General features: G+C 43.5%; 1 protein-coding gene and 1 long non-coding RNA gene across 7 annotated transcripts; one reads left to right on the forward strand and one right to left on the reverse strand.

The window, feature by feature from the left end:
- The first annotated feature begins 1 nt into the window (after position 1).
- Positions 2-27,700, forward strand: ORC1 (origin recognition complex subunit 1). Of its 6 annotated transcripts, none has more exons than XM_084784551.1 (17): positions 2-156; positions 8,227-8,379; positions 9,830-9,957; positions 11,878-12,056; positions 13,995-14,310; positions 15,721-16,039; positions 16,953-17,057; positions 17,538-17,736; positions 19,387-19,490; positions 19,956-20,057; positions 20,540-20,711; positions 21,116-21,223; positions 21,464-21,613; positions 22,343-22,462; positions 24,621-24,790; positions 25,834-25,921; positions 27,167-27,700. In XM_084784551.1, exons 2-17 carry the CDS (start codon positions 8,285-8,287, stop codon positions 27,359-27,361), a joined length of 2,550 nt encoding a protein of 849 aa, XP_084640677.1. In that variant the 5' UTR covers positions 2-156; positions 8,227-8,284; the 3' UTR covers positions 27,362-27,700. The 6 variants fall into 6 exon arrangements, with proteins under 6 accessions (XP_084640677.1, XP_084640680.1, XP_084640681.1 ...); XM_084784554.1 differs by having other exon boundaries at positions 3-156; positions 8,278-8,379; XM_084784555.1 differs by having other exon boundaries at positions 3-156; positions 8,281-8,379.
- Positions 2,617-21,625, reverse strand: LOC311598958. The gene is made up of 7 exons (XR_014779719.1): positions 21,527-21,625; positions 17,146-17,250; positions 15,420-15,514; positions 15,181-15,286; positions 9,126-9,352; positions 3,281-4,923; positions 2,617-2,967 (listed from the first exon to the last, which is right to left on the reverse strand). It is a non-coding gene; the product is annotated as an uncharacterized lncRNA (long non-coding RNA).
- Positions 27,701-27,748: the final 48 nt, after the last annotated feature.

The following is a 27,748-nucleotide window of genomic DNA, read 5'->3' on the forward strand; positions in this document are numbered from 1 at the left end:
CCTTCTTACTGCGCTGCCTGCCGTGGCGGCGTGGTGCACCCGGCAGCCCCCGGAGAGGCCCGTCCGGCACGATCGCGCGCTGCGAGGTTCCCCAGTGCCTGGACTGGAAGCCGTCGGAAGCGCAGGGAGCGGACAGCCCTGGCAAGCGCCACCGTGGTAAGTACGGCTCGTTCGCTACAGACGCCACACACGTGCACCAAGGGCCGGTTAAGTCCGAGCACCGCTCTCGGCGTGTGAACACCTCCTCCGAGCTCCTGGAACACTTCCTGCTCTGAGGGACACATCAGAGAAGCGGGTGCGGCCTGACCTCGCGGGGCTGCTTTGACTTTCCACGTGCACTTCCTCTGAAAAAGGTTCGCATCCAACCGATTATACCACCTAGTGAATGCGCCTGGAGAGAGACTTTCTCTAGGTCACGTTTTGTGACTTTGTGTCTAGGACACCTCAGGTCTCTCCAAATGTGCTGCCCTTAGGTAGACTTTCATCCGTAGTCACAGAATGGGCCACTTTTTACTTTCTAGGGTCTAGCTTTCTCTTTTTACAATTGGAGAAGGGCTTCAGATGCGAGATTCCTGTGATGAGGTCATTTTCTGTTTCCATAAAAGTTGAATAGTTGTACTTTCTTTCCTACTGTGTTGCTTTTTACGGCAGGATTTCTCTGCGTAGCCTTGGCTGCTCTGTAGACCAGGCTGGCCTCGATCCTCCTGCCTCTGCCTCCCAAGTGCTTGGATTAAAGGCGTACCGCCACCACGCCCAGCTTCTTTTTCTTCATAACTCCTAATTATTTTTCAACTTTCCACTGAGGAACAGCAACACAAGGGTGATAATACAGTTCAATGAACTGCTCTTCTTCATCCTCCACAATCATCATATCAGCAAAATGGGCTGAAGAGCCAGGCCTGGCTTGGCCAAGAAAAGGGTTTGACTTGTACAGATACCCACTACACGGTCTTAACGTCACAGATAGCAGAAATCTGAAGTATGCACAGAACCCAGTACAAGAGCCACACCCAAGGCAAACCCGTAAAGGAATCCTAATAAAAGTTGAGCCAAACTCTTGGCATATATATCTCACTTAATTCTTAAAAATATCCCAGAACAATGTATGTAAATTCATAGTAGATGCTCAATGATAAATATTTGCCAATGAAAGGAAGATGTTATCTTGCTAAGTAAAGTAACAAGAGGCCCAATTTTACAGAGGATAACACAGCCTTCACATTAACTCTGAGCAGCCAGATGCCAGTGACTGCTCAAACTACCTCACCTAATAGTTTTAAGTGTGAAACTGGACAGCATTATGTCTGAGAGTAGGTTAGGATTCCCATTCACAAAATGACAGGTCCATTGGACCTCAATTTCCCAATCCGCAAAATAGAGATGATAGTTTTTTATTTTATTTTATTTTTAACTAATATTACTTAAGGCCTGTGTGCTAAATGCTCTTCTAAGACAATTAGTAGTAGGGTAAGAAAATACATGATGATAAGCCCATGTCCATCCTACTGTAAACACTTTTTGAAACAATGGATCCCAAGCCATTTGAATTGTCCCAGGAATTTCATCCTGAGGAAGGCTGAAGCAGGAGGAGGAGCTTGTCTCCAGGAAGGATTAGCAACAGATCCGCAGAAGCTGGGAGCACAGGCAATGATGGTTCTTTTGGGGGAGGGGAAGCACACACCTTTGGCAGACTGCTTAGTTAAGGCACATCGCTTACCTTTTATTTAAACCTTACCCTCATGTCAGGACTGAGACTATGGAATGAAGGGGGCTGCTGTCGCTGGATCTTTCTCTTCCCAACATGGCAATATTGAAGAAATCTTTTTTCTGATTCTCATTAATTTGGCCTTTAAAAAATATTTATCGTGAGAGTGTGTGTGTGTGTGTGTGTGTGTGTGTGTGTGTGTGTGTGTGTGTGTACCAGGTACCACAACACATATGTGGAGGCAGAGGACACGGGTTCTTTCCTTCCACCCTGCACATTCCAGCATAGTGTCAAGCACCCCTACTGGTTGCTTCATTTTGCAGATCCTAATTTGCCTCTTGGAATTGGAATGCTGAGGACAAGTGGCAGAATTTGGCTTGTTAGGGCACAGGTTGTGATCCTAAGTCTGATAATGCTACTCTCTTGCATTCAGAAACAAAGGTCAGCATTTTATTTATATTTTAAGCACAACTCCATGCTCTGTAATTCACAATTCAGTGCAAAACTGCACTCATTTTCATTGATTTCAGAGACCTCCCAACATCCAAATATTGCCCTCTAATACAGCTTTTTAAAAATTGTGATTCTGGCCGGCCAGTGGCAGGGCATGCCTTTACTCCCAGCACCTGAGAGGCAGAGGTTGTCTCTAAATTCAAGGCAGCCTGGTCTAGATTGAGTTCCAGGACAAAAACAAACAACAACAACAAAAGAAGCCATAAGCATGGCAGGTAGGAGGCCTTTTGTGCTTTGGGCATCTACCTTGGTATCTGTTAAATTTTGTGAGATTTCCTGTTTTGTGGATGGATGTGTTTGTCAACTTTCTCTTGCTATGGCAAAATATAACACACACACACCCCCCAAAAAAGGGGAAGATTGCTCACAATTTCAGATATTTCTGTGTAGGGTTAATTAACATCCTAACGGAAGAGAGGGTCATGGCAAGATAAGGAGCCCCAAAGACTGTCCCTAAGGGCCTGATGAGTCCTCTTTTTTTTCCCTCCTGTCTTGTTGTTTATTTTAATGTATTTGAGTGTCTGTCCACTTGTATGTCTATGTGCCCTGTGTACCAAGTGTGTGCCTAGTACCTGCAGAGGCTAGAGGGTGTCAGATCCCTTGTAACTGGAGTTAACAGTGGTTGTAAGCGCCACGTGGCTGCTGGGAACTGAACTCAGATTCTATAAGAGCAGCCAGTGCTCTTACCAGTGAGCCATCTTTCCAGCACTCATTTCCTGGATTTTAAAGGCCTTCAAAGTTACTTCTACCTCCCAAAAAGCCTATCAGATTATGAACCTGCCAGAGTTAATCCTTTGAAGAAGTTAGATACTCTGGGGTGATCGGGCCCCAGAAGCTTCTCAGCTGGCAGCCAAGGCTTAGTCATGGGTCCTGTGGGAAACTTTTCATTCCAAGCCACAGCAGTGCAGTTGTATTAATAGTTTGGTTAATTCTGTTGCTTATACTACTAGTGGGAACATTTTGGTTCGTGTCTTTTCATGAGTCTATATTTCTGACGTGTGTATGAGTTGCTGAGTGATAGGGTGGGCATATATCTAAGAATTTATATGAAAGGTTTTCCACTTTCCCAAAGCGGCTATAGGGCTTTTGTTGTTACTTTGTTTTTTGAGACAGGGTCTCAGTGTGTCACCCTGGCTGTAGTGGAACTCTACAATATAGACCAGGCTGGCTCTGAACTCAGAGATTTGCCTACCTCTGCCTTCCAATTGCTGAGAGTAAAGGGCTGTCCTGCCCAGAGGCTGTACCACTTTAAATGCCCTTTAAACTCTATTTATCTTACTAAAAAATTATAGATGTTTTGGTTGAAAACAGTAATTTGCTATAAATCACTCAGTGATATTCCCATTTTATTTAAATGAGCACTTACTGGGTACTACAATTTGAGTTTTGTATTTCAGAGACATTGATTTTGCTTCATTGTGGAAAGCTAGGGGAAGTTACAAGCTTTTTTTCTGACAATTATGTGTTGTACCATCCATTAAAAATAATATATGTTGTAAATAAGTATTGGGATTTTCCATAAACATTTGTGTGGATTCAAGCACTTTAATTTTTACCAAAATGTTACTGAACAGTATGAATCCAATTTTATTTTTCACTTGAGCAAGTTTTTTACTCATGTTCACTCATCAAGTCTTTGCTACTTTGTGGGTTCTTCTTTTCCCACCCTTTATCCCCCACCCTCACCCCCTATCACTAGACAGGAGAGAAGGATCCAGAATCTAGTTTCTTTCTTCTTGTTTCTTCTTGGAGCACTACTACTGACAAACTGCAACCAACTCCCCTGGACAACCAGTACCCACAACCCCCTCCTAATCAGAGCTCTAGTATTTATATTCCCTCTGAAAAGTTCCCAGAATTCCAGGCGTCACACACTTGCAGAAACTATCTACAGCTAACACCAAACCTCTGCTAGAGCACAAGGCAAATCATAGTCACCTGCTGCAGACAGTCTGAAGCCTCACAGCCTCATACCCAGGATTAAAGAGAAAATTTATGCTTACAATATTTTTTTTTTGTTTTTTCAAGAAACCAAGTTCCAAAATTCTCACCACACACCCAATCTATAGCTGCCGACATACATAGCTATGCAAGTGCATGCCCCTGATACACCCCAGCCCATTTTTACATTTTGAGATAGCATCTAATTTTCCCAGGCTGTCCCTGAACTCAGTCTATCTGATCTTCCTGCCTTAGACTACTGAATAGTTGGAATTATTCCCCTCTGCCACCAGGCCTGGCTTCTTTGCTCTTTCTTCAGGCTTACCTTGTATTTGGTTAATAAAATTGATTTATTTTAGTAGCACTACTAGTGCAGTACACTGGTAATGTATTACAGATTATAAACCACATAATTATAAGAATCATTTGCACCTTTTTTTTTTAAGGCTTTTTTTTTTTTTTTTTGAGACAGGGTTTTTCTTTGTAACAGCCCTGGCTGTCCTAGACTGGCTTTGTAGAAGAGGCTGGCCTTGAACTCACAGAGATCCACCTGTTTATGCCTCCCGAGCGCTGGGATTAAAGGTGTACGCTACCGCTGTCATTTTGTTTGAGTCAAGGTCTTGCTAGACCTAGAAGGTGCCATGTAGACCAGGAAGGACTGGAACTCAGCAGAAATCCATTTGTCTCTGCCTCCCACATGCTGAAGTTAAAGGCCATCGCTCATGTATCTCTTCTCCCTGCCCACTCCTGAGGTTTCTGCAAAGCTAAATCGTATTCAAAGTTTAAGTAAAGATTCCTTGTAAGAAGAATATCCAGGATCAGATGCCCTAGTGCATCTTTTATAAATGGTTTATTTACTAATGACCCAGGATCTTCATTTCACTATTAGAGTTTTGTTTTTTGGTTTTTCAAGACAGGGTCTCTCTGTGTAGCCTTGGCTGGGCTGCACTCACTTTGTAGACAAGGCTGGCCTTGAACTCACAGAGATCCTCCAGTCTCTGCCTCCCAAGTGCTGGGGTTGAAGGTGTGTACCATCACACCCAGCTATAAGCAGAGAAATTTTAGGGTCAAATGTTCCGGAATAGAATATAGAATACAATGTCACTGAACTTGAGGGAATCAATTTGTTTAATTTGGATGTCTATTTGCTTTTACAATTGTTTTTTTTTCCAACAAGATTCATTAGTAATTCAGAATAATTTTAAATCCCAGTTTTTCCATATGTTAGCCCTGTAAGAGAAGCCTGAGATCTTGATTAAAGGTTTAGTATCTAATTCTAAGATACTCTGTTGGTAGATTATAATATCTAAATCCTTTGTAGAGAGGATCTATTGTGTTAAACTTTTCAGTTCTTTTTTTTTTCTTTTTCATCACTAAAAATGTACTCTAGAGATTTACTTAATGTATAAACTGTTTGCCCGTGTATAAGTGTACCTACCACTACCTGCTTTAGCAGCTAGAAGGGCGCATGAAGTCTTTTAGAACTGGAGTTACAGATAGCTGTGAGCCACCATGTAGGAGCTGGGAGCTGCACTTGATGCCCTGCGAAAGCAGCAAGCACTCTAAACTGCTGAGCCATCTCTCCAGCGCGCCCCGTGCCCTTTAATATCGGCATTTCTTTTCACCTATTCACAATATTCATATATGTGTAATATTAATAATGATAAGCTGAGACTAAAAACCTGCTAGCTCTGTGAGGTAATTTTATTTTATTAACTATATACAAAATGCCTATTTATAAATCTGATTCTACAACTAAACTGCTAGCTCTTTAGAAATCTGTGTCCTTTTACCTAGCTAGTTTACCTTTCTCTTGAGCTCCTCCAAACTCAATAGGGCTCCTTAGCTCTCTTTCCTGGAATTCTGTATAACCTGTGTCCTGCTAGCTGCCTCTCCCCTATCTCTTCTTACCAGGAGCTCCTTCCTTGAGGGCTCTTCCAAGCCAAAAGAGAGTGCTCCTCCTCTGAACCCTTGGTGGGCGGAGCCAAGTGACAGTCATGGGGGGCGGGGAGGCGCCAAGCCTAGTAAGTAGGGGCCTGAATCATTTCACCTTTAAAGGGCAGCTCAAGATCACCCAGATGACTTTGCCTCGGGTCATAGAGCAAAGACCACAAGCAATTTGCCTTAAAATAGACAGGAATTTCCTCTTCCTTAGTACTGTTGCCTGTGGAGGCTTTCAGAGACACACCTAACTGCCTCTGACCTCTACTTAAACTTTCATATTTGTTTAACAATTGGGGTTTTCTATCAAATATCCTGCACTATCTGGGTCTATCAGATGAAAAACAAAACCAAGCCCTGCCAAAGTAGTGTAGTAGTGTAGTGTAGTGTAGCTGGTTGCTGGTGCTGTATGGTATGCTTCTGTAGTCAGAAGTCAATCCTGGAGGTTGTTCGTTCCTCAGGAGCTATCATCCCCTGTTGCTTTTTTGTTGGTTTGTTTTTTAAGATACTGTTTTATTGGCCTGGAACTCACCAGGTAAGTTAGCCTAGCTTGTCAGCACGTCCCAGGGATTCCCCTGCCTTTGTTTCCCCTTCTGTAGGCTCACAGGAGCATCCCATCATGCCTGGTTTTGTGTAGTTTCTGAGAGATTAACTTAGGTCCTCATGCTAACAGGACAAGCACTTTACCCAGGGAGCCAGGTCTTTATCCCCTGATTATTATTATTATCATTTTTAATGTTAGTGGAATGACACACTTGGTAAAAGTCATCACTACTCTTTCAAATGCTTCTTTCGCACATTTATGCTTGTTTCTGGTAACCCTCATTCCAGCCCCTGTTATAAAAGTGCTGACTATTAAGCTCAGAAATCCTTACGAAGGCTTCCTCCCTGAATCACAAGACCCGGCCCGTTCCTTTAGGCTCTTTGCACTATTAGTTGTCCGTTACTGCATTTATATTTTACCCCATCTAAATCTGAAAACATTTCACTTGGATATTTGTTCATACTTGTAGTTCATAGTAAATACTTTTTTATTTTCTCTATTTATTTAGTTAGCTAGCTAGTTTTTGGGGGGGTTTTTTGGTTGTTGTTGTTTTGTTTTGTTTTGTTTTGTTTTTGTTTTTTTGAGACAGGGTTTCTCTGTGTGTGGTGGGTGTCGTTGAGCTCTGTAGACCAGGCTAGCCTCAAATTCACAGAGTGTCGCGAGCAGAGAGTTTACACTCAGAATCCGGAACAAAAGAGTCAGGCCAAGAGCAAGTGGTACGATTTAGCAAGAGAGGTTTATTAGCAATACAAAGGCAACTACAACAAAAGGCAGCGGCTAAGGCTCCAAGGCCAAGCCACCAATACCATTTCATTACACTCTTAAAACTATCTTAATTCTAATAGGAGTAGCATTTAGCATCTTATAATATCAGTGTTCTGGGAGCTTATGCCATTAGGGTATACGACCTGATATCGTGAAGTTCTGCCGAACAGGTTCGCTGCTGCGACTTGAATCGGTTCTCGGGTTGTTATCTGACAGCATGTCTGTCCGCTCCGTCCGGGGGGAAGCGCCCCTTTGGCTGGCAGCATTTCAAGTGATCATGGTGGCAGCGAGAGAGAGAGAGAGAGAGAGAGAGAGAGAGAGAGAGAGAGAGAGAGAGAGAGAGAGAGCTAGCGAGCGAGCGAAGAGAAGAGAGAGCGAAGAGAGCTGGCTGCTTCTTCTCAGGGTTTTTATACTTACTTTAACCTTACCCTCTCTAATTCACACATCTAGCTTTCTGTGGCACTCTTATCACCAACTTGCAGTCGTGGCTGCTCCTAGGTCAGAATTTACTACTAAGGTTTTATCTATCACTCACACATCTGGTCAGACGTCAGCTTTTTGGGCTGTCAGCTATTTTCTACGCTGGGCTTTGAAACAAGCCCTGACATGTCCTACACTGGGCTTTGAAACAAGCCCTGACATGTTTATTACATAGAGATCCACCTCCCGAGTGCTGGGAGTAGTAATTACTTGTGAGCATTTATAATTCGTTTTCTTACAAATTGGGCCCCAGTTTCCCTGGGTGAAATTAACTAAGGCATAGTATGCAATATCGGTATACCATATACTAAATTTATTGTATTTAATTTCCAACAAGAGTGACTGTTTCCACAAAAGAAATATTATTGAGCTGTATCTTACAACCCAGCAGAGCCATGCCATCCTATTTCACGAGGCAGAAGACCAGAACAACTTTCTCATGGGTTGGCAGGCCATTTCTGGATCGAAAACAGCACTACCAAGTCTACAAGTAAGTAATGACGCTCTTTCGTTGGACTACAAAGTGTAGCTTCTGAAGCTAAACTGTTAATACCTTGTATTTAAATTGTCCTACTCACTGCAGATTGAGGTTTGAGGGACAATAGGTAGGAACGTTTGTAAGAAGTTTTTGTGTGATACAGAAAGATCTGTTGTGGCTGGTTAGTAAAATTTTATGTGTCCCATAATGTCTTTTACTTAGGATGAATTCTTTGAAACTTAAAAGATAAAAAGAGATGTTGTGATCTTCCCAACTTGTTTGAGCACACTTGCGTGTGGGTGTGGTGGGGGCAGGTGTCTACTGCAATATTTTATTCTTTGAGAATTGCATACTATGCATTTTGATCACTCATCATCCTTTCCCCATTTCTCCTCCTCCAAATGGGTTAAGTTTGTGTTGTGCAGTCTTGAGTGAGGCCTGCCCTTAGGGATTCCCTCCTCTATGCAAGGATTTCGTCTGTCTGGGGCTGTCACCATCGCTGAGTTCCTATGTGCACCTGCCCTGTTGTATCTGGGAAACTCTTCTCCTTGATGCTATTATCAACCACCTTTGGCTCTTAGAATCTTTCTGTCCCCTATTCCATGAAGATGCCTGACCTTATGGAGACTCTATAGTTTATGGCCGCAGGTTCCTTTTGCTCAACCCAGAACTCAACAATTAGCAGCTAAGGAGCTTGCCCAGGGGGTTCCTTGTTTCTGCTTCCAAAATGCTGGGTTCTTAGTGGTTGCCACAATTACCTGACTTTTTCCATTGGTGCTGGGAAACTGAACTCTAGTCTTTGTGCTTGCTTGCTCAGCAAGTGCTTCATCCACCGAGCCATCTCCCCACTCCTTAGCAGCGTTGATGTTGATGTTGATGTTGATGTTGTTGTTGTTGTTGTTGTTGTTATTATTATTATTATTATTATTATTATTATTATTCAGCTTTCCAGACTCCTGAAGCCTTCGTTGTTCTTTGTCAATAACTGAGGTAGTTAAAAATTGTAGTCATTTACCCTAAAACAGTTATCGAACCCATTTTGTATACTTTTACTGGGTGCATCGTTTTCTTAATAATTGGTGAGCTCAGAGAAACCACTTAGAGGATTTTCCAGTTTAAGAATATTTGAGCTTGAGAAATGGCTCAGTGGTTATGAGCGCTGGCTGGACTTTCAGAGGACTCAGATGTTTTCTTGCACATATATGACTCACAGCTGTCTGTAAACTTCAGTCCTGGGGTAAACTTCAGTCCTGGGGGGGGGGAGGGGCAGGGGGCCAGTGCCCTCTTCTGGCCTCCATGAGCACTGCGCATGTATGTGGCGCTCAGGCCAGCAGTCAGAAGCATGAAATAAAAATTTAAGAGGGAGCTAGATACCCATGACCTTTAGAAGATTGTTGTCTTCAGTGCCAACTCCTAAAAACCTTTCCCACTTTGATGACTGTGTTTCTTTGTTACTTTTTAGAGAAATATGCATGAAAACCAATGATTTTCCCACTGAGATTCACATCAAGGTTGGACAGTTTGTATTGATTAAAGGGGAAGCCAATGAAAAGCCTTATGTTGCTAAACTGATTGAATTATTTGAAAATGGTGAGTTTGGACCTAAAACGGGAGCCTTGTCTTACGGGTCTGTTTGCAAACTGTGCAAGAGCAGAAGCTGCCGTGTTCTCTATTCATAGGTGCTTGCAGAGCATCATGGGTTACGATGTGAGTCACAGAAGTATTAGCGGTTTCTTCCTCCATTAGAATTTATGCACTTGTCAGCATAGTGTGGAGCAAAATGGAATTACAGTACTTAAGAATTTAGCCTTTCCATTATTTTTAGGGGCAAGACTGCCCTTGAATGCAGGATTTTGGGGGGTTGGGAACTTTAGAAACACTGGAGGAAAATTGGTGATTTGCTCTGCTAGGTACATGGTTTTTTTAGTTTTGTCACAGGGAAGTTACTATGAAAAATTTCAAGTATGATTTCTTTACAAATAGAGGAAGAAATTTGCATTAGAAAAGTGTAGCAGTTCCTATTCAGACGGGGTGGGGTGGGGGGGAAGCACTTTAGACATTTGAACAGAGTTTGACAAGGTGGAAAACGGTGTGCTTCCTTCACTTACCTGTAATCCTAGCACTTAGGGTGCTGGGACAGGAGGACCCACGTGCAGGGTCTGCCAGTGAGTGAGAGTGGAATTCCAGCCCCTACTCACAGCTCGGCTGGTGGCTGGGAAGGTAGGAAAGGGCCGCGAGAAGCAAGGCGGCAATTTGAAACTATAAAACCATCTCTCCCTAGGGATGTCGTTGAGGGAGGCCTGTGGAGATTTATATGGCTGAAAGGGACTACAAAGAACAGTAAAGACATTTTTACTCAAGTCAGATGGGAGGGAGGGGGGATGATCAGCAGGAGTGTGAGCTTGGTGTAAAGACTTAAAGGGTCCTTGTGTGGAGCTTCAGTTGATGGCTGCATAATGGTCAACTATAAGAAGAAAACTGAAGCATATAAGCCTATGTTTGCCAAAGAGTTCTCAAGGACTTTTGTGTTTCCTTTATTTAATGTATGCATGCGTGTGTGTGTGTGTGTGCGTGTGCGCGCGTGCGTGCAAGCTCATTACAGTCTGCGTGAGAGCATAGCTTGTGGGAGTTGGTGCTCTGCTTCTGCTGTGTAGGTTCCGGGAATTGAACTTAGGTTGTCAGTGTTGGTACCAAGTACCTTTACTGGCTGAGTCTTCTTACTGTACTAGCGCAGTGTTTTTGGTTTTGGTTTAGTTTTTGAGACAAAGGCTCATGTACCCCAAGCTGAACTCTGTTCATGAGCATGATTTGGGATGCTCCTGCTCTTGCCTTCCAAGTGCTGGAGTTAAAGGTTTGAGCCACCGTGCCTAATTGACAGCCTTCTTAATAGTCATTGGCTTTTTTCACTAATAAATTAAGCGGTTATAGTAACTTGTTTCCCATCCTTTTAGAAATTACTTTGTACTGATAAACATTAAAAAGATGTAGAGCACTGGGGCTGGAAAAATGGCTCAGCACTTAAAAGCACTTACTACTCTTTCAGAGGACGCAGAGTTGGTTCCTAGTACCTACTGTCTATAACTCCAGTTCCAGAGGAATTGATACCCCTTTCCAGTGGCCATGGATACTGCATACAAGTGGTGTACATACATCTGTAGACAAAACACTCATATATATAAAATAAAAATGAATAAAATCTTTTTATAAAAAGTGAAGTGACATAAACACTGTGTTTGTGGGGTCATTTTGCAGTTGATTGGCCCACTGGTCACTGAAAAGTATATTAGGTCCTAGAAACTCGGGTAAAGGGTACAGGGATAGTACTTACTTTATAGAGTTATGAGGTGTGGATATGTTTGTGTGGATATAATATACATTATATATGTGTGTATATATAATGTAGTGTGTACTATGTATATAGTGTAGTGTTTGGCACATAAGCAGTATTCAGTGACTCACTGTATTGTCTACCTTCCTATTCAATCTCCCCTTTCTGCCTTATCCTCCTAGGATCAGAAATTCTACCAAAGAAATATGCCCGAGTACAGTGGTTTGTCCGATTCTCTGAGATCCCTGTCATTAAAAGGCATTTGTTAGGCCATAAGCCTGCTGCACAGGAGATATTCTGGTATGACTGTTCTGATTGTGATAACAAAATTTATGTGGAATCAATCATTCGCCCTGTTCAGGTAGGTGGTGCCTTAAATCCTGGGTTCTGTCTGAAGCCTGTACTGTACGATCTCAGAAATATTACTGGTTCTAATTTGAAATTTTTTCTTATCCCATCACACTTACTGACAGCACAGAACATATGCTCTGGGCCTTCTAGAGGAAGTGGCATTTGAGTTATAACCAGAAAAAAGAGCAGGAATTAGAAAATGTGCCTCAGTGAAAAGTGATATGTAGCTATGATTATGCTGTGCACAGAACATTATAAGGCTGCGTGTAAAGAGAGGACTGCGCCCTGAGTTACTCAGTACAAAGAGTGCTGATTACTAAGGGAAATCTTGTGTTACGGGATTTCTGTGTTCAGGAGCTGAATTAATAGAGCTGTTTTAATATAACAAAGTAGGGCTATACTCTCCTGTGAAGTTTGGTTGGGGAATTGCTTAAACAATTGGCCAGAGACTGGTCCGACCTGGCTACAGTAATTTATTTCCTGGTTAAATGAGTGAAGCAGGAAAGATAAATGTAGAGGTTGAGGCTGTGGCAGGGCAGGAGGGTTTGGAAGGTGTACTGGCTAGCCTTTGTCAAATGGACATAGCGACAGTTGTTTGGTAATGCTCCCACACATTGACCTATAGGCAATTCTGTGGGCATTTTCTTGATTAATGATTGAGATGAGAGGGTCCAGCCCTCTGTGTCTAGTGCCCTCTCCTGGGTGGTGAAAGAAAGCAAAGGCAACAACCCAGGAAACAGCATTCACTGTTCTATGGCCTCTGCTTCAGTTCCTGTCTCTAGATCCCTCAGCGATGGACTGTGATCCTGACTGCAAGCGGCAGGGTGGAATAAACCCTTTTCTCCTTGAGTTAGATTTAGTCAGCATTTTATCATAGCAACGGAAAGTAGCAAGACCAGAAAGGTAGAAAAGAAGAGAACAAGTGTTTAGGGAACACACACGGTTGGGAGTTAAAGCCAAGTTCTGCTAGTGATGCAAGGCCATTTACAGAACACCAGGCACTCTGAAAGTGAGGTGGGGCCTGGTCTTAGAAGACAATGAAGAACGGTTTAAGAGTCAGGGTGGGGGTGGTGGTGGTGCATGCCATTAATCCCAGCACTTGGGAGGCAGGGGCAAGTGGATCTCTGAGTTCAAAACCAGCCTGTTATACAGAGTGAGTTCCAGGACAAGTCAGAGCTATACAGAGAAACCCTGTCTCAAAACCAAAAAGAAAGACTAGAAAAGCAGTTTAAGTCAGCTGGGCTTGGTGGTGCACACCTTTAATCCCAGCACTCGGGAGGCAGAGGCAGGCAGATCTCTGAGAGTTCAAGGCCAGCCTGGGCTACAGAGTGAGTTCCAGGACAGCCAAGGCTACACAGAGAAACCCTATAGCTGATCTTTCAGCTGTGTGGAGCCACTGTTAACTGTGATGTTTTGGGAGTTTGGGTAAGTAGACAGGGTAGGAGGGTAGCAGGAGTGAAGAGGGGAAGCCAGGCTGAGGATGTAGTTCAGCTAATAGAGCACCTGCCTAGCCCTGGAATTCCAGTACTCAGGAAGTAGAGCCAGGAGGGTCAGAAGTTGCAGGAGACCCTGTCCAGAAAAAGGAAAGCCAATAAGAGAAGAAAAAAAGAATAATTTTTCTGGGTGTGGCGGTGCACAGGAGGGAGGGGCTGGTGGATCTCTGAGTTAGAGGTAGACCAGGGCTACACAGAGGCATACACTGTCTCAAACAAAACAAAACAGCAGAAAAAAAAAGGAATAATTTACATTTCATTGAAATCCTCAAATTACTGATGGCTTTGTACATGCTCAGCTTATCAATGTGCTGTACAGTATCTGCCTCTTTAGATATAAAAGGTGGCACTTCATATAAAGATGTGAGCTTAAATAGGCTGCACTGCAGCTGTGATGGTCTTTTCTGGCTGTGTAGTCTTAGTATTTTCTTATTCATCTCACTTCTAACATTCAGGTAGTGGCTTTAGGCCCAGATGAAGTGATCCCTATGCATCAGAAAAGTGAGGAGACACTGTTTGTGAAGCTATCTTGGAATAAAAAGACGTTCAGACCACTGGCACCAGAAGTACTTGCAGCATTGAGGAAACCAGTAGATACCCCCAAGTGCCGGACACCTTTAAAAGCCGAGATTAAGAGTGTAAAAAGCCGTCCTTGCAACACAGCCGAACAAGTGGTCAAAAGGATTGAATCAAGTCACTCCACCTCCAAATCTCACCAGACTCCTGTTCCTCCTGTCAACCCCAATGCAAGGAAAACACTGGAACTTGGTGGTAAGTGTGGTTGTAAAATAGGTTTACCTCAATATATATGCTCATGCCCCTTTGTAATAAACCAGTCCTTCCTCCTGCAACCCTGCTGCCCAGTGATGTGTTCACTGCCTCTATAGTTGGCTTTTTCTGGAATGTCACAGTGATGGAATGGTCTTGTTTGGCACGCTTCTCTTAGGTTTGTCCATTTGGGAGTCGTCCTTGTTGTTAGTTAGCACCCAGTTGTTGCTTTGTTCCTTTTTATGCAGTGCTCCATTATATCAATAACCATAGCTTGCTTATTTATTTATTTATTTTAAATACTTATTTATTATGTATACAGTATTCTGCCTGCATGTACACCTGCAGGCCAGAAGAGGGCACCAGATCTCATTGTGGATGGTTGTGAGCCACCATGTGGTTGCTGGGAATTGAACTCAGGACCTCTGGAAGAGCAGTCAGTGCTCTAAACCGCTGGGGCATCTCTCCAGCCCCAGCTTATTTATTATCAATAGAAAACATCTGGATGTTTCTAGGTTCTGATGATTGTGAATAGAACCACCCTAATTAATGCTACATATGATTCTTCAAGCTCTGTCTGTATCTCTCTCACGCCAGATGTATGACTTAAGTTGGCTCTTCTGTGCTTTTTATTTGTTTTTCGAGACAGGGTTTCTCTGTGTAGCCCTGGCTGTCCTGGAACTCACTCTGTAGACCAGGCTGGCCTTGAACTCAGAAAACTGCCTACCTCTGTTGAGTGCTGAGATTAAAGACATGCGCCACCACAACCCAACAAGCTCCTCATTGCTTTAAGACTGTAGCCATTCCTGTCTGCCATTTCCTCAGTTAGGTCAGAATGTCCTATGGAAGGTATCAGGGTTTAATCTCACTCACCTTTTGTTTGTTGCCGGTTCTCATAATCCTGGCAAGAGTGGAGCAGATCTATTGCAATGATTGTCTTCAGGAATCCCTCCTTTATCTTGGGAGATAGGATCTGCGTCTTAAAAGAACAGAAACAAATGGGTTTAGTGACGCTCAGTAATGTAATATCATAAATTTCTTCAAATGCCATTGCATTGGGGATGGGTGCTCTGCAGTGTTGCTTTGGGGATGCTTTATTGCTGAATATTTACCTACAAAAGCTGACCTAGAAGTCAAATTCTAGATCATGCAGATGCAGCTCAGTGGCGGAACACATGCTTAGCAAGGTCCTGGGTTCAATACTCAACTGCAGAAACATGGAAACAAAAAGTCACATATATTTCTAAATAGGAAAGTCGTATGTGAAGTTTAGGAAAGAGGAGGCTACTGGGCCTAGCAGAGGACAATATGGGCTGATTCCAAGTATGAATAACTTCTGTTCTGTTAGTTCAGTTACATCATGAGATTGGGAGTGTGTGCTGCGAGGTATAACATGCCACGTTGTCTCTTTAGGCTTAAGCTTTTCCGGGAAGCCTAATATGAGGCTGTCACAGAAGATCTTACGTGACTCCTCGGATCCCCAAAAACCATCTAAAAGGAAAGCAGCCTTCTCTGAGATCACCTCACCACCTAAAAGGTTTCAGCCTGGTGAAGTCAAGACCTCTTCGGCTTTGAAAACTCTGGGGGAAAATGGACAGGATCAACTCCCTTGTGCCAAAGGCCCATCCATGATGACCACAAAGCTCAGTGAGGGGCTACTTAGACCTGTCAGGAGCAAGTTGAGATCAGCAGGGGTGCCTTGTGTGATTCTGACACCAGAACACATTGGGAGGTAAGCAGGGACACTGCCTCCTGTCACAGAGCAACTTGAGATACTTTATGTCATGAGAAGTGAGTGGTGTAGAGGGAAACTTCCTAGTCTTATCTCTGAGGATCTTTCCTAAATAAAGGTTTCAGAACTTGGATCTAGTAAGTTATGTGTGCTCCGTGTCTTGGACCCAGGCATCTGTATTTTGGGATGTTCGTTGAAGTTGGGTATAGTGACTTATGCCTATAATCAGGAGGCTCAGGCAGGAGTGAAGTGTGAGTTTAAGGTTAGCCTGAGCTACATAGTGATACTATCTCTAAAGAGAAAGATATACTTTTCTCTTTCATGTCATTTGGGGATATTGATTTTTATTTCTGAAACTACACTACTTCACAGTCCTGGGTTTCATTTCATTTGTTGGCTATGGCTCTTTGCTACAATTTAATGATTTTTTTTTCCCCCAGTCAAGTCAGTTTTTATTTTTTTAACCTGGAATCTACTCTTAAATATAGTAAAAGAAGACAATAAAATCTAGAACAAGTTTTGTGGTTTGCCACTTTTGATAATGAGTTGTACAATAAAAGTGTGACAGGCTAGAAATAACATGATTTTCAATGTTTCTTAAATAGAAATTCCTGGTACCTTGCCCGTAATAGGCTGCTCAATAAATATTTTACATTGAGTATATTTCTGCTAACTTTGAGACTTTTTAAAAGATGATAGAAATAAAAAAAACGGACAAAATCTGTTGGGAATTAATCCCTTTTGGTCTACAACAGCAGTGTGATAAGTCTGATTTAGAGGATGTTTAAGAACTTGGATCTCTTTGATGAGCTTTTTCGCAAAGTTTGATGAACTCTTTCCAAGGTTTCTATGAAAAGAATAGGAGCCCTTGGTCCCGAGTGCCTCCTATAACCACAATGGGATACTTTTGCAGGGAGGCAAAAGGACAAGAAGCTCACAAAGATCCTGCCTGTGTTTCCCATCGCGTGCCTAGGAGGAGTTCTCTCTTGACTTTGAATCGCATTAAGCAACAGCTTTGGTAAGACAACAACCTTGCTCCATCTCTAACAGTGTCTTGTCCCTTCTATTGGAATGGCCAGTGCCTTGATACTCACTTTTTCACCTACCGTTTTGTACAAGTGGCAGTTTGACAGCAACAAGAAATGCTAGCCTCGGCTTGTGGTTCCGTGACCATGGCGGTTGTCCCCAGTGAGTCTGGGAGTGTGGGATGCCTAGAAAGCATTAACTTTGAGTTTGATAGACCTTAGTTTGAATGTGGGCTTCTGAAACTGAAATTTGGGAAGATTAACATTTCTAATCCTTATTTCCTCGTGAATAAAACAGGGAAGATACACAAGCCTTAATCTGTAGTAGAATATGTGATGCCTATAGCAGAAGTGAGACAGATCCCATATTGCCTGGAGGCAGAAGAGACTGTACCTCTAAGCACACTTTTATATAGTTCTAATCAAGGCTTGAACACCAAATAATAAAAAACAAATTAGTCTCCACCACTCAGTTTCCTAGATGGTGATAAAAGTGACCAAGAAGAGGAAGAGTCCGTGTCCTCCTCATCTGAGGTGTCAGACTGCACTAGTGAGGAGGAAGATGATTTTATTCCCTCTCTTCCAAAGAGAAATCCCCAGCGGCCGTCCATGAACTGGGGAATGGCCTCTAAGCCATCATCGGTGACCCCCTCCAAGACAGCGAAGAAAACTGTAAGGTTCTTTGGGGTTTGTTTTCCAGTGACATGTCCCTCTTGTAAACAACGATAATGCCAAAACCAAATAGTAACGGTTGGATTATTATTTGCATAGTTAAGTAGTCCATCTTCAGAGAAGCAGACATATGTGAGCTTGAGGACTGAAGATTAATGTAGTTGAAGATGACTTTTCTCCCTTGTGTTATTTTGTTTTATTGTTTAGAGAGTAACCCAGGCTGGCTCCAGGCTCCAAACATGTGCTACCATGTGTACCATGCCCAAGGTGATTTGGGTTCAAATTCCTCTTAAGGGCCATAGTCAAATGGCCTAGAGCCCAGCCCCCTCAGGGAAGCACAGACACTGAGCCCTGGTGTTTGCATTTCCCTTGGCACACAGAGGGAATTGAATCCAGGCTGTGCTGGATGCAGCAGAGAAACCAGGAGCGCTGCTTACTGTGGTAGTGATTGTGCAGTGGGAAAAAGGAAGTCCCCGTGGAGCTGTGTTAGAGATGTGAGGTCCTCTCATGCAGAGGTGGGTGTGAGAAACACTAGGGCTGCACATGGCAGAGCATTAGCATACACTTAGAAATGCTTGCTTAGATACTGTTCTCCATTTCTCCAGATCAAGATGGAGCTGAGGCTGAAATCTGAGAGCAGGCTCTAGAGAAGGGAGTCTCTTAGATCTTGTTGGAACTAGAGGCCATATTTACTTATATTTCCTCCAGCACAGGTACAAAAAGCTCCCTCACCTAAAAGAAGGGCTGTGTGGCCCTTTAAGCGTAATTAAAAAGTCTTGTAGACTTCTGGTTACCTCCCTGTAGATCCTATGTTTTCTTCCCAGTTAATAGATAAATGACCTTTTAAACAGCTGGAGTCTGCACACTTTCTGCCTGAGGAAAATGATAGCCTGGTGTGGCTATCATTCCACACCGGGGGAAGTGAGACAGAGCGCTGGTCTGTTCCATAAAGTAACCATCAAGAAAGAGCGAGCCTGTGTGCTGGAGAGGTGGCTCAGTGCTCGTGAGCACTTATTCTTCCAAAGGATCTGAGTCTGATTCCCAACACTCAATTCCATTGTTGGCAAACTCAGTTTCCTCTTCTGGACTCTTTAGGCACCAGGCATATACACGGTGCACAAACATACATGTAGCTAAAACACTCTTACACATGAAATAAAGTTTTAAAAAGAAAGAAAGAATGTGCCTGGGAGAGGGATTTGTAGTAGAAAAATCTGGTGCCATCACAAACCTCCCTCCCCCCATGCACTGGGTTGTGGATTGAGAGGAATTCCTGACTCAAAGCTTGACTTGAGCAGAGTTGCCTGAGTTTCCTAATACTTTTTTAGCTTTGAAATATTTAATGGAAGGCCAAGAGCCCAGCTGCTCGTTGCTCAGTAGCAAAACACCTGCATAATATATGTGAACCCCTGGGGGTTTTGTTTGCTTTTGAGACAGTGTCTAACTGTAGTTTTGGCCTATGTTTGCAGCCTGAGTGCTGGGACTGATGTGCACCACAGTTGTTGGCTGAATGATCTATATTTTTTATTCTTTTCCTCAAATTAACTATATTCAAATCCCAATTCCATATAACTATTAGAAAAAGACGTTTGATGTGAGAGATTGGTGATATGGAGTGAATAATTTTTATTTTATTTATATGCTTGTTAGCCACAGCCTAATCCTGGAAAAAGTCCTCATGCCACTCCTCAGATCCGAGACAGAAACTTCGCTGTCCAGGAACCAGCTAATGTGCTTGAAGAGGCCCGACTGAGGTAATGCTGCCCAGAGGTCCTGCTTGGTTAGATAGGAGCAATGGGGCCTCTTCTTTCTTCACATAAATAGAGATTGGTGGGCCAGAACTATCAAACATGCTGGTGGAAGATGTGAAGACAAGCACTTATAAAGACCTCTTAAACAGCTCCTAGCTGAGCTAATGCAGACAGAAGAAAACAGGGCTGTTGCCAGCATCTCTGGGATGGGATGTTTCTATGGGTGGTGCTGCCTAATTACAGCATCCTAAGTAGGAATTCTTTACACGCAGGTGTCCAGGTCCTGTCAGAGATCAAGATTTTTGGAAGCTAGGTTTAGGTCGACCCAGGTGTTTTGTTGTAGAAAAGAGAGTTTGGGTGAGGCCCCGTGGAGAGAGGTGTGAAGTAAGGCATTTGCTGTTAATCATATAGTTTCCATCTAGGTTGGGTAAATGATGTTCCTTTTCTTCCATCCACCACCAACTGTAGGCTGCATGTTTCTGCTGTGCCTGACTCTCTTCCCTGTCGAGAGCAGGAATTCCAAGACATCTACAGCTTTGTGGAAAGTAAACTTCTTGATGGGACTGGAGGGTGAGTAATGCTGAGTAGACAGGTAGTTTTAGGAAGAGCTCTGCTAACCCAGGGTCAACAGGGTCAACAGAACCATTGCTAAGCCTGGAAGAGGGGAAATCTTCTGCTTTCAGAACTACTGGGACCCCTGACAAGGCAACTCAGTTGATAAGTACAAGGCACTGGGTTTCAGCCTCCGCACTACATAAATTGGACAATGGTGGCAAGGTAGAAGCAGGAAGATCAGGAGGTCAAGGTCATCCTTGGCTACACAGTGAGCTTGAGGCTAGCTTGGGCTTTGTGGGATTTTTGTCTCAATTTAAAAAGGAAGGGTGACCTTTGGGTAATCAGTTTGCCATATAGCCTTGGCTGTAGAATGAATGGGTGCTAAACAGCTCTAACTCTGACCAGTTTCCTGGAGTGGTCTTCACTTCTCCTGCTTCATATCTGTTTAGCATGGTGTGGATGGTATGGGCCCAGCCTGTATTGTTTTCTTGGTCTAGGTGTATGTACGTTTCTGGGGTCCCTGGGACAGGGAAGACAGCCACTGTGCATGAAGCCATACGCTGTCTGCAGCAGGCAGCTCAAACAAATGATGTTCCTCCCTTTCAATACATTGAGGTCAATGGCATGAAGCTGACAGAGCCCCACCAAGTCTATGTGCAGATTTTACAGGTAGGCAAAGTTGTTTGGGTGTTTGGGGAAACAGTTCCTTAGAAACACATGTAAAAGGAAAGGCTTACTTAATTTTATGTGTACTTCACATATTTATGCTGAGGTGCCAGAGGTAAGGAGGCTGAATTTTTAGATGAAGACCTTGGTCTAGGCTAAATATTGATTGATTACATGTCAACATGGAAGTAACCTCGCTCACCAATGAGGTGAGGCGTGTCCTAGAAGAGGGTATAAACCTTGTTCTTTCATTAGCTGTTACCTTGGAACAGGTGATAGCCCTCTAGGAGAGGGGACTGAATAAGAGGCAGAGTTTAGGAAGTGGGTAGCTTCCTTTTACAGACTGCACTGTAATGCCAGGGCTGTGGAATCATTACGGTCCACTACAATCGCTTTTCCCTATGCAGAAGCTGACGGGCCAGAAGGCAACAGCTAGTCATGCAGCAGAACTGCTGGCAAAGCGATTCTGCAGCCGAGGGTCCCAGCAGGAAACCACTGTGCTGCTCGTGGATGAGGTAGGCACCCCTGGAAGGACAAGAGGAATGGCCGCACAGCTTCGCTGTCCCGGGGGTGGACAGTGTGTAGGCGGAAGTGCTGGCTCCTCCATCTGCTCGCGCCTGTCCATTGATTTCCTCACTGATTTGGAAGTGTGATGTGGGCAGCACACGCACTAACTCAGTGGAACTGGCTGTCACTAAAGTGCACTGGCCCTGTCTCTGAGTGACACTGTGTGTGTGTGTCTTCTTCTTTGGCAGCTTGACCTTCTTTGGACTCATAAGCAAGATGTAATGTACAACCTCTTTGATTGGCCTACTCACAAGGGAGCCCGGTTGGTAGTCCTGACCATTGCCAACACCATGGACCTGCCAGAGAGAATCATGATAAGCCGTGTGTCCAGCCGACTGGTAAATCAGGGTGTTCTGCAAAAATGAAAATAGAGAAAACCAGGAAATATGATTTGTTGTTGTTGTAATGAAAAAAGCATCGCTGTTTTCTTTCTTTTTAATTTTTAAAATTTTTTCTCTGTATAACCACCCTGGCTGTCCTCGACTTACTCTGTAGACAAGGCTAGCCTCGAACTCACAGTGATCCACCTGCCTCTGTCACCTGAGTGCTGGGATTAAAGGTGTGCGCCACTGTGCCTCTGGTGTATTGCCATTTTCTACAAGTACCATACCTTGGCTTTCTGGTCCCTTTACAGTTTTAAATCACACAAAGTCCTGGAAGTTTAATTAACTTTTTTAATGTAAGCACGTGCCACCTGCCACCTCTTTGGGTACTTAGGAATAAAGCAGAGAGCCAGGCAGACTGTGGGCCTTATAGTTTGGCAGGAAGTACCAACATCAAACTAGGAAGAGCATGGTGAGGGAAGGCTGGAGCTGTGTAGTTCCTTAGAGCATCTGTGTCTCTTTGAAAGAGTCTAAGAAAATAAAAGGTTCTAAGATAAAACAGAATAGTTTTGAGAGCTACTGTCCTGCAGGATACCCAGGTCACCTAGGCAGCAACTGAAAGGAGAAATGGGGAGAAATGAAGTTACATGGGGCTTGAGAATGAAGCTTAGGGACCTAAAGGTGATTTTTCCCACTTCCAATCTGGACAGTAAAACTTGTTCCTCTCTCATCTTGGCTCTTCAGGGCCTCACCAGGATGTCTTTCCAGCCCTATTCTCACAGCCAACTGAAACAGATCTTAGTGTCCCGACTCAAGCATTTAAAGGCCTTTGAGGATGATGCCATCCAGCTGGTAGCTAGGAAGGTAAGTCACCTTCAGGGAGCTCCTTGCTACACCTCCAAGCCACTCAACAAGCCCTTACTGAGCACCTGTTTTGTGTCCTGTGCTGTTGTCTCTGAATGAGAACAACTTTAGGAAGTGATACAAAATAAATACCAAAGAGCCTAGAGCGATGGCACTTGGCTTCAACCCCATGTCTGGCAATTCCAGAGCTTGGGGGACAGAGGCACATCCCTGAGTTCTTGCCTGTTCTGGTCTTCCTAGGAAGTTCCAGGACAGCCAGGTCCAAATACTATACTACTATCTTGATGGATGGGTGGATAAAATCAATGAAGAAACAATTATGGAAGACTCCTTAGCCCTATTGTGTGATTCTTTAGAAGACCACAAGGATTCTGGGCTTATTAACAAACTAACAAGGAACAAGCTGTTTTGTGTAATTAAAGGGATTGTTTAGATCCATGCCAGCCATCTAGGAAGGACCAAAACTCTGAAATAATGAGGTAGAGCCAGTACATAAGTTCAACCCTTAGAAACTGGTTAGTTGTAGGCCTGTTTGTATGGATGATCTAGTACAGACAAGGCTGTATGTAGATTCTCCTCCCTGTTGTAATCGGCCCTTAGAGCCTAGGGCACAGGGCGGAACTGCTTTGCATAGTCTTGTTCTCAGTGTTCTCTTTCATTGTCCTTAGGCCTCAGCCAAGCTCTTGAATTCACACTGTTCACCACTAGGGTGCTGTTCTACAGGGTGAGGATGGTGACAGGCAGGAAGTAATGAGGAACGATTTATAAGAAACCTTTATCCATTGGATGTAGGAAGCTAGAGGAAGGGAAGAGCATGACATCCATGTCTGTAATTAGAAGAGTGGCTTGAGTATACTCAAAACATTAAAAATTGCTTATAATTCCACTTTACAGAGGTAAATACTTTGTTTTCTTTTTGAGACGGGGTCTTCTATGTACCGCTGGCTAGCATGTTACACTCTATAGATTAAGCTCCTGTCAAACTCACAGAGATCTTGCCTGCTTGCTAGGATTAAAGGCATGCACCACCATACTTGACTAAGATGACTACTTTTAATGTGTTGAGTGTATTATATACATGTACACTTGTGCCGTGGTTTTGGAAGGAAGGGATCCTTTCAGAGATAATTTGGTGCAGTCCAATGACAGGTGGATTTCAGGTTGCTGATGAGTACTGGGATTATAAAAACTGATAAAGAGGTCTTTGTAGGCTGCAGTGATTCTGAGAATTAAAATTCAAGTGATCTGGGTAGGAGTGGCCCTGTCTTCCTATACACATTTGGGAAGGTGAGGCAGGAGGATTGCAGCCTAAACATTCAAGTGTTATTGTAAGTCAGCATGGGAGAGAGTGGACGGTTCCCTGAGACCACCAGCTTCTAAGTCCATGAAATGGAGCAACAGTGGCGTGTCTGTTGGCATTGTGCACTGGTCTCATTCACCTGTCTCAAGATGGGTTCCCCCAAATTTGATTTCCTTCCCTCCCCCATCTTGGTTTTAATTCTCTTAGGCATTGATCAGGCTGTTCTCCCAAATTTACTACATCCTGAGGGAGGTCTTATCTCCAAGTACGTTCTCCCTTTAGCCTTGTATAACTGCTTCTGAGGACACACAAAGTGAGAACCCTTATGTTTTATTGGGTTTTGTCTGTTTTTGAGACTGGGTGTCACTATGGGGACCACACTGGCCTTGAACTCATGGATCTCCCTGCCTCTATACCACCACTCCCCACTACCAGAGGTCAGAATAAGGCTTTAGATTCCCTAGAAACTGGCATTATGGGTGTTTGTGAAAGACCATGTGGATTCTGAGAAAAGAACCAACAATTAGTCTTAACCAATAAGCATCTTTCCCATCTCCTCCTTAAAAACAAACAACAAAACCCTACTTATTTCCTGAATAATAAAACTAGAGGTTTCTATCCTTTCCACTTTATTTAACTATAAAATCATAGAACCACAGTTTGGGAAGGGATAAAAGTGTTCTAGACACGGTACAGTGATTCACTCAGGATTCCACAAGGTTCCCAGGCTGTCCTTAACTTTAGCAAAATACCATTCTCAGCACCTTCTTATCTTTTTAGCTATGCATACAGCCTGTGGTTATTCACCTAAGTTGAGACAGCAAATGGACTTCAGGAATAAAATGTTCACTCTTATAGGTAGCAGCCCTCTCTGGAGATGCCCGCCGCTGCCTGGACATCTGTAGGCGTGCCACAGAGATCTGTGAGCTTTCCGGTCAGCCTGGTGAATCTTTGGGCCTGGTGACCGTGGGCCACTTAATGGAAGCTATAAATGAAATGTTCTCCTCATCCTACATCACAGCCATCAAGTAAGATCTGCTCTACTGCCTGTTGGGGAGGATCTGAGGAGAGGTCACAGTGTTGGAGCTGTGCTTGTTCTATCCACAGTAGCGGGAGAAAGTCCTTAGGGGAAGCTGGGGAGGCAAAAACAATCCTTGGGTAACAGCTGAATGCTTAGTAACTTTTTGTTTTGTTACAGTTTTTTTGTTTGTTTTTTATGTATCCAGTGCTCTGCCTACATGTACACCTGTAGGCCAGAAGAGGGCACCAGATCTCATAGATGGTTGTGAGCCACCATGTGGTTGCTGGGAATTGAACTCGGGACCTCTGGAGGAGCAGTCAGTGCCCTCAACCTTTGAGCCATCTCTCCAGCCCTTGTTAAGTTTTATTGAGTACAAATATTACAGGAACAGGCCGGGTTTGGTTGTTCATGCCTATAATCCCAGCACGTGGGAGGCTAAGGCTGGAGAAATGCCACAAATTTAAGGATTGAAAAAGTTATATATTGAGTTCTAGGCTAGTCTGGGCTATAAAATGAAACTATAAATAAATAAATAAATAAATAAATAAATAAATAAATAAATAAGAAAAGAACAACAAATAGGTAGAAAGATGTTGGCTTAAAAGCACTTGCTATTCTTGCAAAACGCTCAAATTTAGTTCCCAACATCCACATGTTAGCTCACAACTGCTTGGGCTTCTGGGGATCTGACACTGTTTTCTGCCCTGTATACACACACATAATCAAAATCTGTTTTTTAAAGGCTACATAGATAAGAAGCAGCTGTGTTTCTTACTGAGGCATGCTCCACTCCCAAACTTTGTAAGCGGGTTTTGTTTTTCTATTTATTTCTATTCATTCATTTATTTTGAGGTGCAGCTATAATTCTAGAAGTAGTTCCTATGTGCCACCATTTCCAAAAGAACATTTTCTGTGTCGGCTTGAGACTTTGGGGGAAAGTGTGAAACTTTGTCAGATGATGGCAGAAAATGTTTCCCAGTTTTTTCTCTGCTCCTTGAGGCCAGAGGTGCATGCAGTCTTTAGAATTCACATCTCTTGGTTTCCTTTAAGAAACTGTTCCGTCCTGGAACAGGGCTTCCTGAGAGCCATTATTGCAGAATTCCGCCGATCAGGACTAGAGGAAGCAACATTTCAACAGGTAATTGATGAGTGCTGTTTTTTCTGATCCTTCTAGATATCGGTCCAGGGCTCTTAGACTAAATGGGAAGTCAGCAGGGGCTAAGGTTACACTTCAGTAAGATGTTGGCCCTGGGTTCAGTTCTTCAGTCCCACATAAACCAGCCATGGAGATGCATGCCTGTAGTACAGGAGTTTGAGGTAGAGGCAGGTGGTTTGCTACATACCCAGTTTGAGACCAGCCTGCAATGTGTGAGGCCTTGTCTGTTTAACAAATCAAACAAACAGCAACAAAAGCCAGGAGTGACCTCTAGTACTATATTCCAGATACTGTTCTGGAAGACTGACATTTTTAATCATTGAACTCTCACTACCTAGAGACCACGTGACTATTTCTCTGACTGGTAGTAATCATTTCATACTGATCAACCGATACGGTGTGTGCAGTACATCTTGTAAATAACACTGAAGGTGCCGGGCGTGGTGGCACACACCTTTAATCCCAGCACTCGGGCGGCAGAGGCAGGTGGATCACTGTGAGTTCGAGGCTAGCCCGGTCTACAAAGTGAGTCCAGGACAGCCAAGGCTACACAGAGAAACCCTGTCTCAAACCCCCCTTCCCCACCCCCCAGAAAAGTTAAGTAGGCATATGGTGAGTCACACCTGTAATCTTAGCACTTGGAAGAGGTGGCAGTAGGATTGCCAGAGTTTGAGGCCAGATTGGACTTCAAAGTGAGTTCCAATCCAGCTTGACTTTAAGACTTTGTCTTAAGAAGACTAGAAAAGGGGCTGGAGAGATGGCTCAGAGGTTAAGAGCACTGTCTGCTCTTCCTAAAGTCCTGAGTTCAATTCCCAGAAGCCACATGGTGGCTCACAACTATCTATAGTGAGATAAGACTAGAAAAGTGTGAAGTAACTTGCCCAATGTCACATAGATAAATGACAGAACAGCAGGGTTCAACTGTGTCCTGTTATATAGCTTCTTTTCTACGCACTTGCATTTGTGCAAGGGCATCTACTTATTAAAGCATTTAGTATCTAAGGCACCCAGTGTCTGATTGTAGTGACCGACCAACTGGGTCTTACTATGTAACCTGGATTGTGCTGGAACTCACAAAGATCTGCTGGCCTCTGCCTCCCAAGTGAACTAAAGATGAGATTATCACCCACCCTGCCCCAGGTGCCTAATTCTTGCAACAGATGAATGATGAGGTACAAACCCAGGATTGTTGTTTTTCCTAACCTTTGCTTTGCTTTTGCTATTTAGATATACAGTCAGCACGTGGCTCTGTGCAGGATGGAGGGACTGCCTTACCCTACCATGTCAGAGACCATGGCTGTGTGCTCACGTCTGGGTTCTTGCCGGCTGCTCCTGGTGGAGCCCAGCAGGAATGACCTGTTCCTTCGAGTGAGACTCAATGTCAGCCAGGATGACGTGCTGTATGCTCTCAAAGTAGAGTGACTTCTGCTGTTCCTCAAAGAGCCTTATTTATTTTTCTTTAGAACATGGAATTGTAGCAAAATGTACAGAATCGAAATTATAGATTTTGTCACTTTTCGTTATTTATTTGCTTTTACCAGAGTGTTTGAAAAGTTTATGGTAATATACTATGTATATAAAGATATATGTACAGTATACTTGTATCTATGTAAAATAGCTCTGGGAAATTTTGTATGAAATTGGATATACTGGTTACCTCTGGGAAATACCTGATGGTCAGGAGTGAGAGGAATACTTCACTGTATGCCATGATGTGTTGGGTTTTGAATGACAAATAAAAATTGATTTTATAGAAAAGAACTGGTGGGGTTTTGTATACAACACGGTGACAGTGCCCCTTCCATGCAT

Source organism: Acomys minous (assembly GCF_964271855.1).
Source record: "Acomys minous genome assembly, chromosome: 6".
NCBI classification, from domain to species: Eukaryota; Metazoa; Chordata; class Mammalia; order Rodentia; family Muridae; genus Acomys; species Acomys minous.

What these genes read in the sequence shown, in the direction of transcription:
- ORC1 (XM_084784551.1), top strand. Translation starts at nt 8,285, where the DNA reads ATGCCATCCTATTTCACGAGGCAGAAGACCAGAACAACTTTCTCATGG. An exon ending in CAGCACTACCAAGTCTACAA is followed by an intron (nt 8,380 to 9,829) that starts GTAAGTAATGAC and finishes GTTACTTTTTAG; the next exon opens with AGAAATATGCATGAAAACCA. An exon ending in AGGAAGCAACATTTCAACAG is followed by an intron (nt 25,922 to 27,166) that starts GTAATTGATGAG and finishes TTTGCTATTTAG; the next exon opens with ATATACAGTCAGCACGTGGC.